Raw genomic sequence first — 18,001 nt, forward strand, 5'->3', positions numbered from 1 at the left:
CATGTTTTCACGAGAAATTATCTTTTTGTTTCACATTAAATTTCCAAATTTTCCAATTCTTCTGAATTTCCTTTTGCACAAAACTAATTCTTATTTCTAAATTTAATTTATCTAATTTATCATAGGAGTACGTCAAATATATAATTGAATTCGCATAAGATTCAAGGAGCAGCGGCATGACATGTTGCATAACGGCACGTCAAGGTAAAGTGTCGAGTAGCCAAAACTATTTGCGATGGCAGCGTACACCTCACACCATCCTCGCTACCGTGAAAAATCCTTTAAACCGTTTTAAATACGGCATTTCAGATCCATTTTGAAGTATTTTCTTTCACGAAATTCAATGCAATTGTTATTTTTGTGTTACTTTTTCTGATTCAATATATCGATATCGAAAGCTAAAATATCTATATCGATATGACTGATATATTGAAAGCAAAATATAGAAACAAAAATATCGCATATCGAAACAAAAAAATAGATATTCCGATGTATCGGAAGTATCGAGGCGTACCTACTTCGAAAGCCAAATGCAACGTATCGTATACCTGTATCGAATCTAGACATTTTGGAGTTAGTTCTTTCTTCTGATTTGTCTGGTAAAGTGTTCTAGAAATTTTTCTGCTGTTTTCCCAAAAATATGAATTTCCAATAAACACTTTAGGGTTCTTGGGATTCAAAAAATGTTCGACAAAACCCTGAAATTTTAAGAAGAGGTAAACAAAATTTAAATGAAAATGAACTTGAAACTGTTTCGGATGGATTTATAAAGTACACAAACTTGTTTTTCTATGCTAAGCTCCTATAATCGAGTGCCGACCGGAAATGCTAACTTTTTTTTTGGTTTTAACTGTAAAAATAGTTAAATTGAAAAACAAATGTTAGCTTACCATAGAATTCTTTATTAGTTAGGCCAATGTTAAAATCACGAAAATATGCCAATTAAACCGTCTTTCAATTTATTTGTTCTAGGTAGGATGGATATAGGAGCTATGAGATGAAGATCCGGAGCAGTTATCCTAAATACAGTCGTGCTTCACTTATTGGTAATCCTTCATCACCTTTTGAGTGGATTCTTGTCACAAAACCCAGTCATTAAACATCATTTGTTCTTCATCATGTTAGGGTCTAGGTTTGTTTTAGGTTGTTTTGGGTACGTTGTTTCATGTTAGTTACCCAAAATGGAGAAGCATTAGTTAAATAGGCAAGGATAATGGTAAACCCAGCAAACCTATTCAGTTTTAGTAAAATTGGTGCACACATGAATTACTCGAATATTCATCGTCTGTACGCTCTCTTTGATGATAAATAATCATCTCCCACTGTATCATTGCAGGTTCGTTGCGTTTGGATCATTAAGCACATTCACAGTTATTGACTGCTAAGAAAGCCAAATTACCAATTTTGCATAAGTATGATTTTTTTTGCTACACAATTCATGCTGGAAAAATCATATTTTTGCAACTAGCTCGATGCCATTGGCATTGTTTTTCTAATGACAATCGATATTATTAGTTTTCAATAGTATATTGAAATTTATTCAAAATAAATGATAATATGTGAGCCAATAGGCGTTCCAGCTTTTTCTAAAGTTTAGTTCTGGAGTTTTTTTTCTGCAAACCACGTAAAGCAAACAAAACTTTGTTCTTGCATTGTCTTTCATCTCGCATAAGCACCAACGAAAGAAACTGAAAATCTCATTAAACTCGATTATTGATTTTCCATCCACGAGTTCCGATAATCGCACAACCATGTCATCATCCATCGCACCGCGCATCCCATTTCACAAAATTGGCAAACAACAAAATGACACCGACTGACAATCAGCAAACGCGAACTGGAAAACGGATCCAGTAGGTATCATCGTCGTCGTTGCCGTTCAAATTAATAGCGTTGCGGCAAAAGTGGAGTTTTTCCCAGCTTCACGCCGCAACGCCAGCTGCCGTTGAAAAGCGTTCGGTGGGTTGGTGCCGGGACCGGGAAGGCGAGTAAGACAACTTGGCTTGATTCGACGCAGAGTGCTCACAATTTAATTTGGTGCCGCTCACTCATCCTTTTCTCTGACTCGTTCGGTTGATCAGGCGTTCTCAAACTGGCGAATACAGTGAAGTAATGAACTTTTCCTAACTATGCGAGTGCTTATTACATCGCGTTGGTAAGGGAATTCAATATATTCTCAAGCTTAAAAAAAATTTGAAAAAAGGGAGGGAAATCCCAGAGCCGGAAGGATTAAGACAGATCAACGGACTTAATCAATGGGTCAATGGATTTAGTGCTAACACTTGAAAATATTTTAAAATTGGGTGGGTAGTGCCAAAATTAGTCAGGTGGGTAGTGCCAAAATTAGGCCAGAAAAACTGAAGAGACGTTACAGTTATGTAAGGGGTATGTAGCCTGAGTCCGGTGAAGTCTTCTTAGCCGGCGATATGTCTTAAAAAAAAAACAACAGTTTTCAAGGGGGTCATTTCTTGTTCTGTTTTCCGGAGATTTTTTTTAAATCTTCATTTATGTGAATTTTTATGTAAGCCCAGTTGTTCACTTATCTCCGGAACTGTTGTTGGTATATACTTCGCTGAGCTACGTCCTCAACTGCTTTTGTGTTCTGCCCTTTGTTTGGTCGATTGAGTTAAAATTCTGATCTTCCGATATACTGGGTCGCGTTTCACGCGGTTTGTTTTTGCTTGTTTCTGGACGTGTAATTGAACAGGGATTAAATCATATAGTATTTTAAAATTTGTAAAAATTGCGGCCCAGTGTATTCGTAATCATGAACGGAAGCGAGCACTGATTGAATTGCTTCCTGGAATAGTTTCTATATCTAATGCAAGTGATACGGGCGATGCACTAAGGGGTAACTGGACCAAAATCCTGGCCAAAATTATATTTCGGCGTTTTCTGGTAGGTTTCGCATTTATGATGCAAAAAACATAGTAACAATCGATTTTCGAACATTTTTACAGGTGCAAATTCACCTACCAGTGAGAAATGACCTTTCTTGATATGTTCAAAAATGAAATTATAAACTGATACAGAAGCGACAGCTCCATGACAGTTCATTTTTTCACACACTTTTGTCCTTAATTCACGTGGGAAACGTTAATCGATTCAAAACAAAACATTAGATTTTCAGCTCCTATTTCACAAGTTTAATATATTTTTCAGCGAAAGCTACCCAGAACGTACAATCAACACTGATTACTCACGCATAACATCAGTTGCATCGTAAAATTTGAAATTGATTAAACAAAAGTCTGGCTATTGTTTTCGCACCCTTATGGGTCGTTCATAAACTTTTTGCTTAATACATCTTCATCTTACAATAACATAGGATGGATTATTTTTGGAGAGGAAATGTTTCTTTCTCTTTCCTGTTTTGGTCCTATGTACAAGGTTGCCTCATATGGTTACTTCACTTAAGACCAAGTAGACTGCTTATTCGAATTGTTTCTATTTAGCTTGAAGTGGCACTTGCCCGTTTTATCCCCTACCCCATATTATTTCTTTGCTTCAACTTGTCTACATAATATCAACTATTATGTATTTAAGTTATATCGAGTTTTACATAGGGGAAAAGACGGCTTTGGCAGGTTTTGTTCTATTATTGGCAGGGGGGGTTTTGTCGACCAAATTTTATGAAATTCGGCCACAATATTCTTTGATATGCAAAGAATGTTTAGGCCAAATTTGAGCATAATCAGTCATAAAAAACCCCCTGACAATAACAGAACAAATCCTGCCAAAGATGTCATTCCCCCTATCTGTTGTCAATGCAATCGCCAAATTCAATACAATTGATATTTAGATTTTCCATAAGATTGGTTAGTGAGAAGGGGATGAAAGATAATAGAGCATTCTCTGTGCTTTGTAGAGATTTAAATGAGTAGCAGATGCCCCAAACTAACATTATTATTTGAAGGTTAGGTTACAAAATTGTATTTAAAAAAAAAATATTCGGCTCCGTAACACCCTACAGCATTTGAGCCTACCAAATGAACGAATGAATAACAAAAAACAAAGTATGTTACTGTTGTATTCAATCATGTCTATGTGTCAAATGCCTCGAAAACCAGAAAAACCAGCTATCTGCGGAATTTTTCTGCCTATATACTGTTGAAAACAATGGCGGAAAATATGAAAACAACCTATTTTGAAGTTACTCGCAAATTCGTTTGCGGACGAATGCGGATGATCTTTAACCCGCAATGGAAAGATGAAAGCCTATATTTTCATGTGTGTACAATCTCGTAGCGGAATACGAGAGAGTACTTCTACTTTTTTAATAATGAAGTTTGTTAAAAAATGTCAAAAACTCCATGTTATTTATGTTTATGAAATAATATCTTAATGTTAAATATAATTCATTTCAACTCATGGAGGTCCTAGGGCAGTCTATAAATGATGTTTTGTGTACTATAAACCTAACATTATATGTGTTATTTAGATTAGTCAGCAGTGGTAACTGATCTTTGTCTCACGGCACGCTAAAAATCATCAAATTAACATGATTTTTGATAGGTTGTCATTAATACTAATAAGGAACAAACGTAAAAATTTCAATGACACATAATGGAGATAATATTAAAGAATATTCTAAAAATATAATACTATGCAAAAGTTCGAAAAACGAGAAAGGGTTTTTGGCCAGCCATTTGTTCTAGCTACTCCACCGTGCGATGGTAGTATCGGACATAAATTAGGTTGAGACCAGTTTAACGTATTTGACCAAAACTTTTCATACTGGAAGAGCGGAATGGAAAAGGTAGACGAGTTCGGGGTATGGTAGAAACCCCTTATCTGACCGGTTTATCTAATTTTAAGGGCTAGCTTGCTGAGTCTTGTTCTTCATGTTGTAGTACATGGAAGCGGTAACTAAGCCATGTTGTTGGCCCTCCATTGTTTTCCGAATCCTGGCTGACGATTCTTTTGTTTCAGGATTTCCCGTTAGCCAAGACAGGAGAACTGCAGTTGAGAAGCGCCGACCTTGGTAGGCGATATCTACTAGAAGATCTGCTTTAACGTTGCCACGTACTGACGCATATTTGCACGCATATCCAGAGGTGTTTCCGGTGATCGCTCTACAGCATGCTCGCAGAATATGAGAGTACGAGTGTCGGCTTTTCGAAAAAGTTGGTAGCCGCAATGAAGATCGCGGTCGAATCCGCTGATAAAATGCTACACTGGGTGGGAGGCTGTCTGAGACGGATAAATTGTGGCCAGCGACTCCGGGGGCCGTCTTGTCGGTTCAAGACAAACCCGTTCGTGTGCTTGAAGACGTCGTGTTCCGTGGGGAAGGGTCGAGGGCTATATGGCCGAAGGCCTGTAGCCCGAACAATGTTTGACCGAATATGCTTTTTGGCCAAACAAACCTTTAGGCTGAAACCAATCTGACCGATATAGACCAAAAATTATTTTCGGGTGAACTGTCGGAAAATGTCGTTCAGCCAAAATGATCGTTCATCAGAAAAGACCAATTGACCAAAAATGTGATTAGGTAGGAAAATGTCCATTAGGCGAACAGTCCAAATGAGAATGAGCATTATGACCGCACAATTCGCAGTTGCTACTCCTTGATTGACCAGAACTTGCGAAATTGTACTGAGATCACAATAAATGGGACTTGGGATTAGCTACCTATTCTCAATGTACACGTTTTGGGAGCTCAAATATTTAAAGTCAGTAACGGCGCCGGCCACGTCCTTACGTTCATATAGGAAGGGAAGGATTGTTAGTTCGTCTCTCGTTGCTACTAGAGACCGAGAACACCTATGCATTTCCACGATTGTCTTGGGATGTGGTATTGTGTTAGTTGTACAAGATATTTCATCTGGGTTCACTTTGGTAGGTGATGCGATTTATGAGATGGGAAATAACACTAATTCGCTGTCTCGCCACGAGAAAAAAGTTGAACCATGCACGCTCGGTGGCATATGAAAACTGAGGAGAATCGCGTTTTGGACGACCGAACGGACGCGCAACACTCTGTACTTATTAGCCCGATAGCTACAACAAACTATTGAAGATCGCGCTTGTTTCGACCGGAGCAAAGCGCAACACACGAATAAAACACGCACTACACTTACTTGCTCGATGGCCACTCGTTAGGCGAACAGGCCAAATGGCAAAAAATGTCGTTTGGCTAAATGATGGTGAATATGAAAAGCGTGAATTAAATATTTATAATTAAGAACTGGGAGATAGGAAATGAGAAACCAAAATGCTTACTTCTCACATCTCAGTGATTAGTGATCACTTCACAGTGTCCCTGTTCACTATTGTCATACAAAACAAAAATTACGGTCACAAGAAAATAAAATAAAAAAATGACCCTTCGGCTAAATAACATTTTCGGTCATATAACCTGTTCGGCGAAACGAAATTTTCTGTCGAAGGTAATTTTTCCAAATGCCGCTTGGCCGTAAAAACACGTTGGGCTGAACATCATCTAGCCGAATTCCATTTGGTCAAATTGAACGTTTGGTTGAGACGGTTATTCACCAGGAAACTAGTTGGCCGAAGGAGTTATTTAGCCGAACATGCTTTGTGGTCGATCAAGTTATAAGGCCGAACGGGTCATATGGCTGATATTGAGATAAGGTCGAAAATTTCGTTTTTCATTTCTCACTTTTCACTTCACACTTTACACATAAGGTGTGAGAAATGAGACATATTACATAAGGTGTCTGCCCATCCAATTGTCTGTCGTACCCCATAACGAATGTCTTCCTCTTGTTGACCATTTCAATGCTAGTCGTTAAACCCTTTCGTATGTTTTTCTCTCATTATTGTCTCCCAAGAAAATGTTTGTTTGTCCCGTAACAGATGTGGAACAAACAGGTCGCCAAGAATGTCAACTATACGAACTTACTTAAGCACGAATTACTTAAGCACCCTAAATTTCCTACCCTTCCTACTATATTATTGTATTCCCTAGCCTCGACCAAACCGCGAGTCAGGTTCCCCAAAATTAACACTATGTATAAGAATCAATAAGCGGAGACAGCAGACCCGCCTTTTTCAGGAGAAGAAACGCCGACTGGAAGAAGCGGAGTGCGAGGAGATGGAACAGCTGTACCGTTCTCAAGATACACGCAAGTTCTATCAGAAGCTCAACGCATCCCGCAAAGGCTTCGTGCCGCGAGCCGAAATGTGCCGGAATAAGGATGGGAGCATCTTGACGGACGAACGTGTGGTGATCGAAAGGTGGAAGCAGCACTACGAGGAACATCTGAATGGCGCTGAGAGTACAGGCAGTGAAAGTCAAGGCAGTGGAGGAGATGACAACGTCAGTTCAGCGGACGATGGAAGCCAACCAGCCCCCACCTTGAGGGAAGTTAAGGATGCCATTCAACAGCTAAAGGCCAATAAAGCAGCTGGTAAGGATGGTATCGAAGCTGAGCTCATCAAGATGGGCCCGGAAAAGCTGGCCACTTGCCTGCACAAACTGATAGTCAGAATCTGGGAAACCGAACAGCTACCGGAGGAGTGGAAGGAAGGGGTTATATGCCCCATCTACAAGAAAGGCGACAAACTGGAGTGTGAGAACTTTCGAGCGATCACCATCCTTAATGCCGCCTACAAAGTGATATCCCAGATCATCTTCCGTCGTCTGTCACCATTAGTGAACGAGTTCGTGGGAAGTTATCAAGCCGGCTTCGTTGACGGCCGCTCGACAACGGACCAGATCTTTACTGTACGGCAAATCCTTCAAAAATGCCGTGAATACCAGGCCCCAACACACCATCTGTTCGTTGATTTCAAGGCGGCATACAACAGTATAGACCGCGTAGAGCTATGGAAAATTATGGACGAGAACAGCTTCCTTGCGAAGCTTACCAGACTGATCAAAGCAACGGTGGATGGTGTGCAAAACTGTGTGAAGATTTCGGGCGAACACTCCAGTTCGTTCGAATCGCGCCGGGGACTAAGACAAGGTGATGGACTTTCGTGCCTGTTGTTCAACATTGCGCTAGACGGTGTCATGCGGAGAGCCGGGCGTAACAGCCGGGGTACGATTTTCAACAGATCCAGTCAATTTATTTGCTTCGCGGATGACATGGACATTGTCGGCCGAACATTTGCAAAGGTGGCAGAACTGTACATCCGCCTGAAACGTGAAGCAATAAAAGTTGGACTGGTGGTGAATGCATCAAAGACAAAGTACATGCTTGTGGGCGGAACCGAGCGCGACAGGGCCCGCCTGGGAAGCAGTGTTACGATAGACGGGGATACCTTCGAGGTGGTTGAGGAATTCGTCTACCTCGGGTCCTTGCTAACGGCTGACAACAACGTTAGTCGTGAAATACGAAGGCGCATCATCTGTGGAAGTCGGGCCTACTACGGGCTCCAGAAGAAACTGCGGTCGAAAAAGATTCGCCACCGCACCAAATGTGTCATGTACAAGACGCTTATAAGACCGGTTGTCCTCTACGGACATGAAACATGGACAATGCTCGAGGAGGACTTGCAAGCACTTGGAGTATTCGAGAGACGGGTGCTTAGGACCATCTTTGGCGGTGTGCAAGAAGACGGTGTGTGGCGGCGAAGAATGAACCATGAGCTCGCCCAACTCTACGGCGAACCCAGTATCCAGAAGGTAGCTAAAGCCGGAAGGGTACGATGGGCAGGACATGTTGCAAGAATGCCGGACAGCAACCCTGCAAAGATGGTGTTTGCTTCCAATCCGGCAGGTACTAGACGGCGTGGAGCGCAGCGAGCGAGATGGGCAGACCAGGTGCAGAACGACTTGGCGAGCGTGGGGCGTATCCGAGGATGGAGAGATGCGGCCTCGAACCGTGTATTGTGGCGTCAAATTGTTGATTCAGTGTTATCTGTTTAGATGTTAACTAAATAAATGAAATGAAATAAGAATCAATAAATGTATTATTAAACATGATCTCATCTCGGCTCACGGCTTCACGGTAATTGAGCCTCCAAAATAAACGAAAGATTATAAAAAGGAGAAGGGTTGTTTAGTCGAAACCAATTTGGTCGAATGCCACTAGGCCGAACAAACCATCAGGCCGAAACCTAACTGGCCGAAAGTCATTTGGCCGAAAGGGTCGTTTGGCCGAAAGGATCATGTGGCCGAAAAGGTCGTTTGGCCGAAAGGGTCATTTGGCCGAAAGGCTCGTTTGGCCAAAAGGGTCGTTTTCCCGAAAGGGCCATAAGGCCGAAAGGGTCATTTGGCCGAATGGGTCGCTTAGCCGAAAAGGTCGTTTGACCAAATGGGTCATTTGGCCGGAACGGTCATTTAGCCAAAAAGGTCATTTGGCCGAAAGGATCGTTTGGCCGGAAGGGTCGTTTGGGTGAAAGGGTCAATAGGCCGAAAGGGTCATTTGGCCGAAAAGGTCATTCAAACGAAAAGATCGTTTGGCCAAATGGGTAATTTAACCGAAAGGGTCGTTTGGCCAAAAAGGTCATAAGGCCGAAAGGGTTATTTAGCCGAAAGGGTCGTTTGGCCGAATGGGTAATTTGGCCGAAAGGGTCGTTTGGCCGAAAGATCGTTTGGCCGAAAGAGTCATTTGGCCGAAAGGGTCATTCTTCCGAAAGGGTCATTTGGCCGAAAGGGTCATTTGTCCTAAAGGGCCCTTTAGCCGAAAGGGTCCTTAGAGCTTGAGCTTGAGCTTGAGCTTGATTGACTGCTCGTAGTTGCTACTCCATTATGACCAGATCAGTTGTTCTTGCACAGGGAACCAACAGATGTTTGCTTGGGACTAGCACACATCTTCAATGTACAAGTACTGGTGATCTCATTTGTTAGGTCATACTGGCGCCTGCCACGTCAGAATGCAAGTCAATGTAGGGAAGGGGGAGGAAATGATGATGCAATCACTCGCCCACTGCAAGCCGAATATACCTCTGCACTTGCCACGAGTTCATGCGGAATTTGTTGGAATTTCTGGATTAGGTTAGAGAGGCAGAGGTCCGTCTTGGTTAACGAGCTGCCAATGTGATAGATAGGAGAAGGTAACTGATGGAATTTCTAATTGGATGTAAGAAACGAGCTCTATAGCTCATTTCCAATTCTAGCAGATTACTGATAGAATACTCAAGTTGAAGGTATAGGAATAGTAATGGAAACGGTATGGAAGTTCATTTCCAGTTCTAGCGATTGCTAGATCATGAGAAATGAAGAGAAAGATACAAAGTAGGAGAATGGAACGGACCTGGGATTGAACCCACGACCTCCTGCGTATGAGGCAGAAGCAGTAGCCATATGACTACCAAGCCCGTTCGAAACAAGAGAGATCACGCACTGAACTGATTAATTTTATTACCGGCCGCGCAATGCAGAACACAATAATTCGGCCGACCGCGCGATCGTTCTGCTGTCCGGAACAAGAGAGATCACGCACTGAACTCCCTTTAGCCGAAAGGGTCTTTAGGCCGAAAAAGTCATTAGACCGAAAGGGTCATTTGGCCGAATAGGTCATTTGAAAAATGAGAAATCAGGAATGAGAAGTGAAACGTCCCACTTTCACTCCTCATTTCTCACTTCTCACTGTCAAAAGTGGGAAGTGCTGAGAAGCATGGTTGAAACTAATATATACAATAGTTGAAACAACTATCGCTTATAGTTCAATCAACTCTATTTGTGGTTGTATCAACCAAAAATTTTGTTATTTATAAATCAATGCAAAAATATTGTTGTTTTGAAGCAGAATACTAATGATTCTACCACGTTTATTTCTCCGTGATGAGTCCACCGGCATGAATCCAGAAGCTTTCGGCCGAAAGCCATTTTGCCGAGAGCCACTTGGTCGAAAAACACGTTGGGCAAAAAGTCCTCTAACCAAACTCTGTTCTGTTATTAAGCCGAAAGCTAGTTAACCGGTAACACATACGTTATGTTGTTATGTTGAATGGGTCATGTAGCTGGCTGAGCTGGTCATTCAGCTGAAAAGTTGTTTGGCCTAAATAAAATGTTGTATGGCAGAACAATAATGAATTCGAAAAGTGTGAAGTTATCATTGATGAATGAGAAGTGTGCAGTAAGAAATGCAAAGCAAGAGATGATAAGTGATAAGTGACAAGTGAGACGTCTCATTTTTCACCCCGAAACCCATTTGGCCGAAATATATTTGGCCGAAAGTTGTTTGGCCGAATATACCTTTTGGCCGAACAGACCATTAGGCCGAAAGGATCATTAGGCCGGAAGGGTCGTTAGGCCGAAAGGGTGATTTGGCCGAAAGGGTCGTTTAGTCGAAAGGGTCATTTGGCCGAAAGGGTCGTATGGCTGAAAGGGTTATTTGGACGAAAGGGTCATTTGGCCGAAAGAGTCGTTTGGCTGAAAGGCTCATTTGGCCGAAAAGGTCGTTTGGTGGAAAGGGTCGTTTGGTCGAAAGGGTCATTTGGTCGAAAAGGTCATTTGGCCGAAAGGGTCATTTGGCCGGAAGGGTCATTTGGCCGAAAGGGTCGTTTGGCCGAATGGGTCGTTTGCCGATAGGGTCGTTTGGCCAAAAGTTCATTAAGGCGAAAGGGTCATTAGGCCGAAAGGGTCATTTGGCCGAAAGGGTCGTTTGGCCTAATGGGTCGTTTGGCCGAATGGGGCATTTGGCCGAAAGGGTCGTTTGGTCGAAAGGGTAATTTGGCCGAAAGGGTTATTTGTCCGAAAGGGTCGTTTGGCCGAAAAGGTCGTTTGGCTGAAGAGGACATTTGGCCGAAAAATACATTAGGCCGAATAGGTTGATTGGAAGTGAGAAATTAGGAGTAAGAAGAAAGACGTCTCACTTCTCACTCCTCATTTATCACTACTCTTCCCAACAAAGTTGTACCGAAATGCTTGTGACTCACATGCGTATATCGACGAACTGAAGAAACATCTGCAAAACATTATTTTAAATCATCAAATGCGTATTTCGTTTTCTGTAAAACTTTTTTTTTCAAAACACCCGAGAAGTTTTTGGTTATACTGAAAAGGTTCCACTATGGAGACGCGCCATCCTTGGGCTAGAAGTCTCCTTAATAAAGATACAAAAAAAAAACGTTACACTCTGTGTACATATAAAGGTACAACCCATTTTTTAGGGCAACTTTTTTTGTTGCACCGATCTTCACCATTTTTTGTGTGTGGATTCAGGTTGAATTATCAATGTATAGCAAAGTTTGGCCAGCCTATTCCATTTGTCCATTTATTTAAAAATTAATATGTGAAAAAAGGGGTGTCCCACATACATGGGCGCTGTACCAGAGCATTACACAGTTCCGTTTTGTACAGCATTTTCATTCGTTTTAACTTAGAATATTAATATTTTTGAGATTCCCCACACTGATGGTGCCTCGTGCTGCGTTGGTCACATTCTTGAACTCCACACCAGTTACATACTTCTTTGCGATGTCATATATATCGTAAACTACCATGTCGCAAACATTCTAAATAGAGTTTAGGTTTGGAGAAAGAACAGGCCCAGACAGAACATGAAATTAATCACATTTTTGTGGTTTAACTCGAGTATATCGTTGAAACCATAAGTTTACAGTACCAAAATATCGACTAAAGTGCTTGAGATATGTTATAGTACTACCAGAACATCTATTCTGTTCATTTTGTGATGATTAAGGACAAGGTTGGATGGTATCTAAGATGGCCGATAATATTGATCGGTCCGAGGATCGGTCACAGAAATTTCTTGGAGAGTTTATTTTATATACAGAATTTTATGCTTCGTATCTTTACTTTGAAGCTAAAGTGGGTTATCTATATCATAATAGATGTTCAATGTTGATAAAATGACGTGCATTTTCAATATTCCAGCTAACAAGGTTGTTAGAAAAAAGCTTTCACGAGGAAACCCTTATAAATAGGATATTTGTTTCAGAACAGAAAAGCAAATTCAATCGAACTTTTCAGTGTTGTTGTGCAATAAAAGCATTTCCATAACATTTTGACAAGAACGCCTACATGTTTATGAAAGATAATCAGAAGAAATACCAAAATGTCAATAACTTTGCCCGAATACTGTTCTGATTCAAATTAACATGATATAAACCTCAATAAGTTGGTCTAATTTCAATATTTTCTATGGTTTCCAGAAAGGAAGATCTTAAGGGTGAACTGTATGAATTGGTTACGAAATGAAAGATGTAATTTGAGTCGAAGCCGGCGTTTGAAAGCAAGTGCTTGTAATAATAATCAAAAGATGTCAAAATACTTCTTAGCATTAAAGTAAATTATATTTAAACATGTTATATAATTAGAAACGATAATTATTCATTTTTTGATGGTTTAGTTACTTCATCTCACGTGAAAAGTATCGAAAACATGTAAAAAACATTTCGAGACGAGCCAGCCTTGGGCTGAAAATCTCGCTAATAAAGACATAAAAAAAAAACACATTTTTGTGAAGTGTACCTGTTAATGTGGGACACCATTTTTTTCACATATTTATTTTTAAACATTTGAACAAATTAAGTAGGCTGTCCAATCTTTGCTGAAAATTGGTTATTCAACCACTGAATCCACATAAAAAAAATTGGAAAAGATCGGGGCAACAAAAAAATATATCCTAAAAAATGGGGTTTACTTATTAATGTCTGTATGTTGGTTCAAAACGAGATTTCAATCACGAGATAAAACCTTTTGTCGGTGGATAAAAAACATTTGAGGCTGACACTTTCTTCAAATATTTTTAAAACAAGTCCAAGAAAAACAATTACTGTGCATAAAAAAGTGGCTGTCTCGATACTGTGCACAAACTTCAAGGATGCTCGCTCAATGCAATTAAGTTTGAGAACCACCAACCATTATTGGAGTAAACTCATCAACTGCGTCCCAAATAGAGGGATGGTGGGTTCCGAACCGGGAGAAACGTGCCCGGGCCCCGACTTGGAAATGAGCAAAAGCAAATGGCGATAATAACGAAAATAAAACACCAAATAACATACCAGGCAATTATAGAATGAACTTTTAACAAGCTTCTAATAATATATAATAAATAAAGTAAATATATGCCATTACTGCCGAGCGAGCAGAGGTGGAAAATCTGCCCACTACAAGCGCGAAGTGTGTCATTCGGAGTAAGGGGTATGAATCTCGTCGCGGGAAAACATTCAAAAAAACATGGCAAGCTGTGTGTGATCCAGCGAAGAAAGGGTTGAAGCATTATCTTCGTTTCCATCAGAGGAAAGCTCTGCTGCAGGCCAGCGACCAATCACAGTCGAATGCCGACCCAGATGAGTTCGTTGTAAATAAATTTGTGGCTTGGGCTCCGCCTCTTTTTGAGATTTTCTCTTGTTTCGCTTTCGGAGCGCTTCGCCGAGCTTTGCCTTTGTGGAATCGAACCCGCTGTGTTGGTGCCAACTGTGGCCGGTTGTTTGCGTGTGTTGGAGCACCCTGCTAGGCGCATGTAGTTGCTTTTTATTATGTGATCAGGCGTCGGTGAACGTGGAACGGCGTTTGGCATTTCTACGTGCGTGTATTCTGCGGGCCCAGTCTCGGCGTGAAGTGTTTAAAGCCTTGCTTGCTTGTTGTTGTTGCTTCGTTTTGTTTTTACCGTTCCGGGCGGCTGGGGTGCTAAACGAGGCATGAACAAAAACACCCGACGTGAACAAATTAAGCTGTTTGCAGCGGCATGAAAGCGCCCCCTCGCGGTTTTAAACGAACGCTCCATGTGAATGTTTCGCGACCGGTGAAGAAAGCTGTCTTCATAAACGATATGTGGCCTTCTAGGAAAATCCGGCCCCAAGCGACGATCGGTTTAGAGAAAATTTCTATCAGTGATATACCGGAAACGATACGACAGCAGTGAGAGATTTCAGTATTTTTGTTTTATATTTAGAGTGTATAAAATGATGCCACTGGCGCCTACTTCAGTCATGGCGATTCCTACGCAGAAACCCCGAATCGGGTTTAGTATTGAGTCTATTGTGGGTGGAAATCGAATCAGCAAATCGCCTCCGCCGCCGCATTTCTCCCCAAATAGTGAGAGTTCTGAGAGGCCCAGTAGTCCGTTCAGTGATAATAGTTACCCTAGTGATTTCCATCCGGGACATCTTCGGTTCCCGCAAACCGCTGCGGACCTGCAAAATGCTCTCCGGTTACCCAGAGGAAGTTGTTCTCCCAGTGACTATAGTTCGCGAATACAACAGTTAAACCACAGTTCCTCACCTCCGGTCGACCTGAACCTCATTAATCGGCATCCAAATTCCCCGGTAGAATGCCAGGATCTATCCCAAACGCGAAGCCCGCCCCCTCCACAAACGCGGCTAAGTCCCGAAGATCGTACATCCCCAACTTCATCCCCACAGCCGCTAACCACAGCCACCAAACCAATTGTAGTTCCGGGCATTCCTGCTGGATTGGTGCGTCCGTTTCCTGTACCTCCCCCCAACCACATGAACGACCTCAAAACTCCCCTACCGCATCCACCGTTCCTTAACGCGCAGGAGATGACCAACCTGCACAATCAGCATCTCCTGGCGGCTCAGTTCCAGGCGGCCGCAGCACTGGCTCACGCCCAAGGATTCCCACCGGCGCATCCACATATGCATCATCCGATGCACCATCCCGGGTCGAACATTCCTCGTGACAGCTACCCGCTGTATCCGTGGCTGTTGAGCCGTCACGGCCGTAATGTGTTCCCGCCACGGTTTCCTGGAAGTAAGTAATGATTCTTTTTTATTCCTTTCATTGTACCTTTGCGTATGCATTTATTTTATTGTTATGGCGGGTACTCAACGCGCGATGGCGGTAATTGTGGTTGCAAGAATAGAAAACAACGTTCTCTTGAATGGCAACGGAAATTATGCTGATTCACAGCTCGGAGAGTATGGGTTCATCGCAACGAGAAGGTACAGTGTAGGCTGTGAGGGACTTTCTAACCGCTATTCTATTGTTACTGGTGAATATAATTTCAGCTACTCAATATGAATAAGGCTCCACAACTATAGGGGAGAACAGTCCAAAATGAACCAATAAAAACAAGAATACTGAACCATTTCAACGTGCAAACGATGCAAAATTTATTTCACAATGATCTCCTGTTCTAAACTATAAGGTTGTTGTGCCTTCTTTCTAACGCATTTAAAAAATGTTTGGAAAATTGGCCTGGGGCAAAACGCCCGGATGGTAGTGTAAAATGACTCAGTTGCATCACAGAGAACAGACATGGAGGCTCAAACAAAATTTCTTGCAAAACATGTGTAAACAAACTATCCGAACCGCAACGCCAACGACGTCGACATTGCAACTCACAATCTCATTTTGACAACACGATGGTGCTATGCTATGCTATGCTCTTGCATGCATAACGACACTAGCGCACAGTGGCATTTTTTGCTGACGCTAGCGTTAAATATGCACGGGATAGCGGCGACATTCCAAAGTTATTTCAAAATGAACAGTAAAAAGTTATCACAACATAGCGAGTGCAGCTTCAATGTCTGTTCTCTGTGGTTGCATTTAAAATAATAGTGAACGCATGGTTGTTTGTTTTGTCTTAACGGATTGAATGAAAATCTTACAGGTGAGATGGAAGAATCACAAACCGTTGAATTTAAGTGAAAATGGAGGGATTTTGCTGATAATTTTCATTGCAGCTCGATAATTAATAACTAACGTTGGATTGTTATGGTAACATTCATTCAGAAATGTCCTACAAAAGATTATATGAGTGAGGCCATTTTGGCCCTTGGCCCTAGAAAAATAAAATCTAATCCGGCTTCATGGTCAGTCAAAAATAGAATTTCATGAGATTAGAAATAAACAACTTTATGCAAGCTTAGTGTCATTCTCAAAATCATTGATATAAATATTTTAGGAGATCGTAGTGTGCGATGTTGAAAGAAGAACGCATTATTTTATCGCTCTGTCAAATTAGCTAAAAATGTTATCAAAATCTTTTAGATAGATAAAAATGAAAAATATAAAACAAACAATTCTCCAAGATGCTGTGTGTGCTATCCAACATATTAATAAGAGCCCGTTCATTATTTTTGCCCGTCTTAGGGTAAAATTCACACAATTATAGATTATTTTTTCAAATTTACTTTCACCATGATAATGCTATTTCTACTTGTTTGTGCATCATGTGTATCGAGAAAAACAATAAATCTTCCTCTTCTACATACTACCGTGTAAGATACTCAATCCATTATCGTTAAGCGGTAGACCAAAAAGGACCACTACAATGTGTGAAATTTCCTTTAAAATGTCCTGTCAAAATTATTATTTTTTGGGTTTTAGTGTTCGAGCAGTAAAATGCACAGATATTTTTCATCTGTGTCGTTATAAATATTATGGATCAGTTTGTGTTGGTAAAAAACTACTGTATTTAAATTTATTTTAAAAATTGTTTAGTGGAATAACTTTGAATTGAATTTGGTGGGTCGAATGGAAACAAATAGGGGGAGGGGAGGGGATAATATATTTTACTTTCATTCTCGTTTCAAAGAGTAAACAATGGCGCTATAACCAATGCTTATTAGCCAGAGCAAGTTTAATATCTTTGTCAAGTATAGCGAAGCTATTTTCCCTTAATTGATGTTCCCTCGACGTGATATTTTCTTCTTCTTATGTCTAATGTCAAACGAGGCCGTCAAACCCTGATGTAATTTTCAACCATTTTTCGGTAAGCTTTAATTCTTAATATATTCATAATAACATTGGTTTATACTACAGCGGCAAATAGGACAACCTTCACAAAGATGTTGCAGGGGTAAATAGTGAAAGTTTTGGCACAGAGAACAGACATGGAGGCTCGAACAAAATATCTTGCAAAACATGTGTAAACAATCAAACTGAACCTCAACGCTATCGACGTCGACATTGCAACTCACAACCTAATTTTGACAACACGATGGCGCTGGTATACACTTGCAGGCAAAACGACACTAGCGCACAGTGGCATTTTTTGATGACGGTAGCGCTGATTCTGCACGGGATAACGGCGACATTCCAAAGTTATTTCAAAACGAACAGTATAAAGTTATCACAACATAGCGAGTGCAGCTTCAATGTCTGTTCTCTGTGATTGCAATGTGTTTCAAGTACACTCCTCCCAAA

General features: G+C 41.1%; 1 protein-coding gene across 1 annotated transcript in view; it reads left to right on the forward strand.

The window, feature by feature from the left end:
- Window positions 1-14,381: 14,381 nt before the first annotated feature.
- LOC134227608 (homeotic protein empty spiracles-like) overlaps window positions 14,382-18,001 on the forward strand; it is a 137,244-nt gene continuing 133,624 nt past the window's right edge. The window contains exon 1 of the mRNA XM_062709204.1: window positions 14,382-15,598. Within this exon, the coding sequence (XP_062565188.1) occupies window positions 14,788-15,598 (811 nt within the window). The 5' untranslated portion in view covers window positions 14,382-14,787. The remainder of the gene's footprint in view (window positions 15,599-18,001) is intronic.

Source organism: Armigeres subalbatus, chromosome 1 (genome assembly GCF_024139115.2).
Source record: "Armigeres subalbatus isolate Guangzhou_Male chromosome 1, GZ_Asu_2, whole genome shotgun sequence".
Taxonomy (NCBI): Eukaryota; Metazoa; Arthropoda; class Insecta; order Diptera; family Culicidae; genus Armigeres; species Armigeres subalbatus.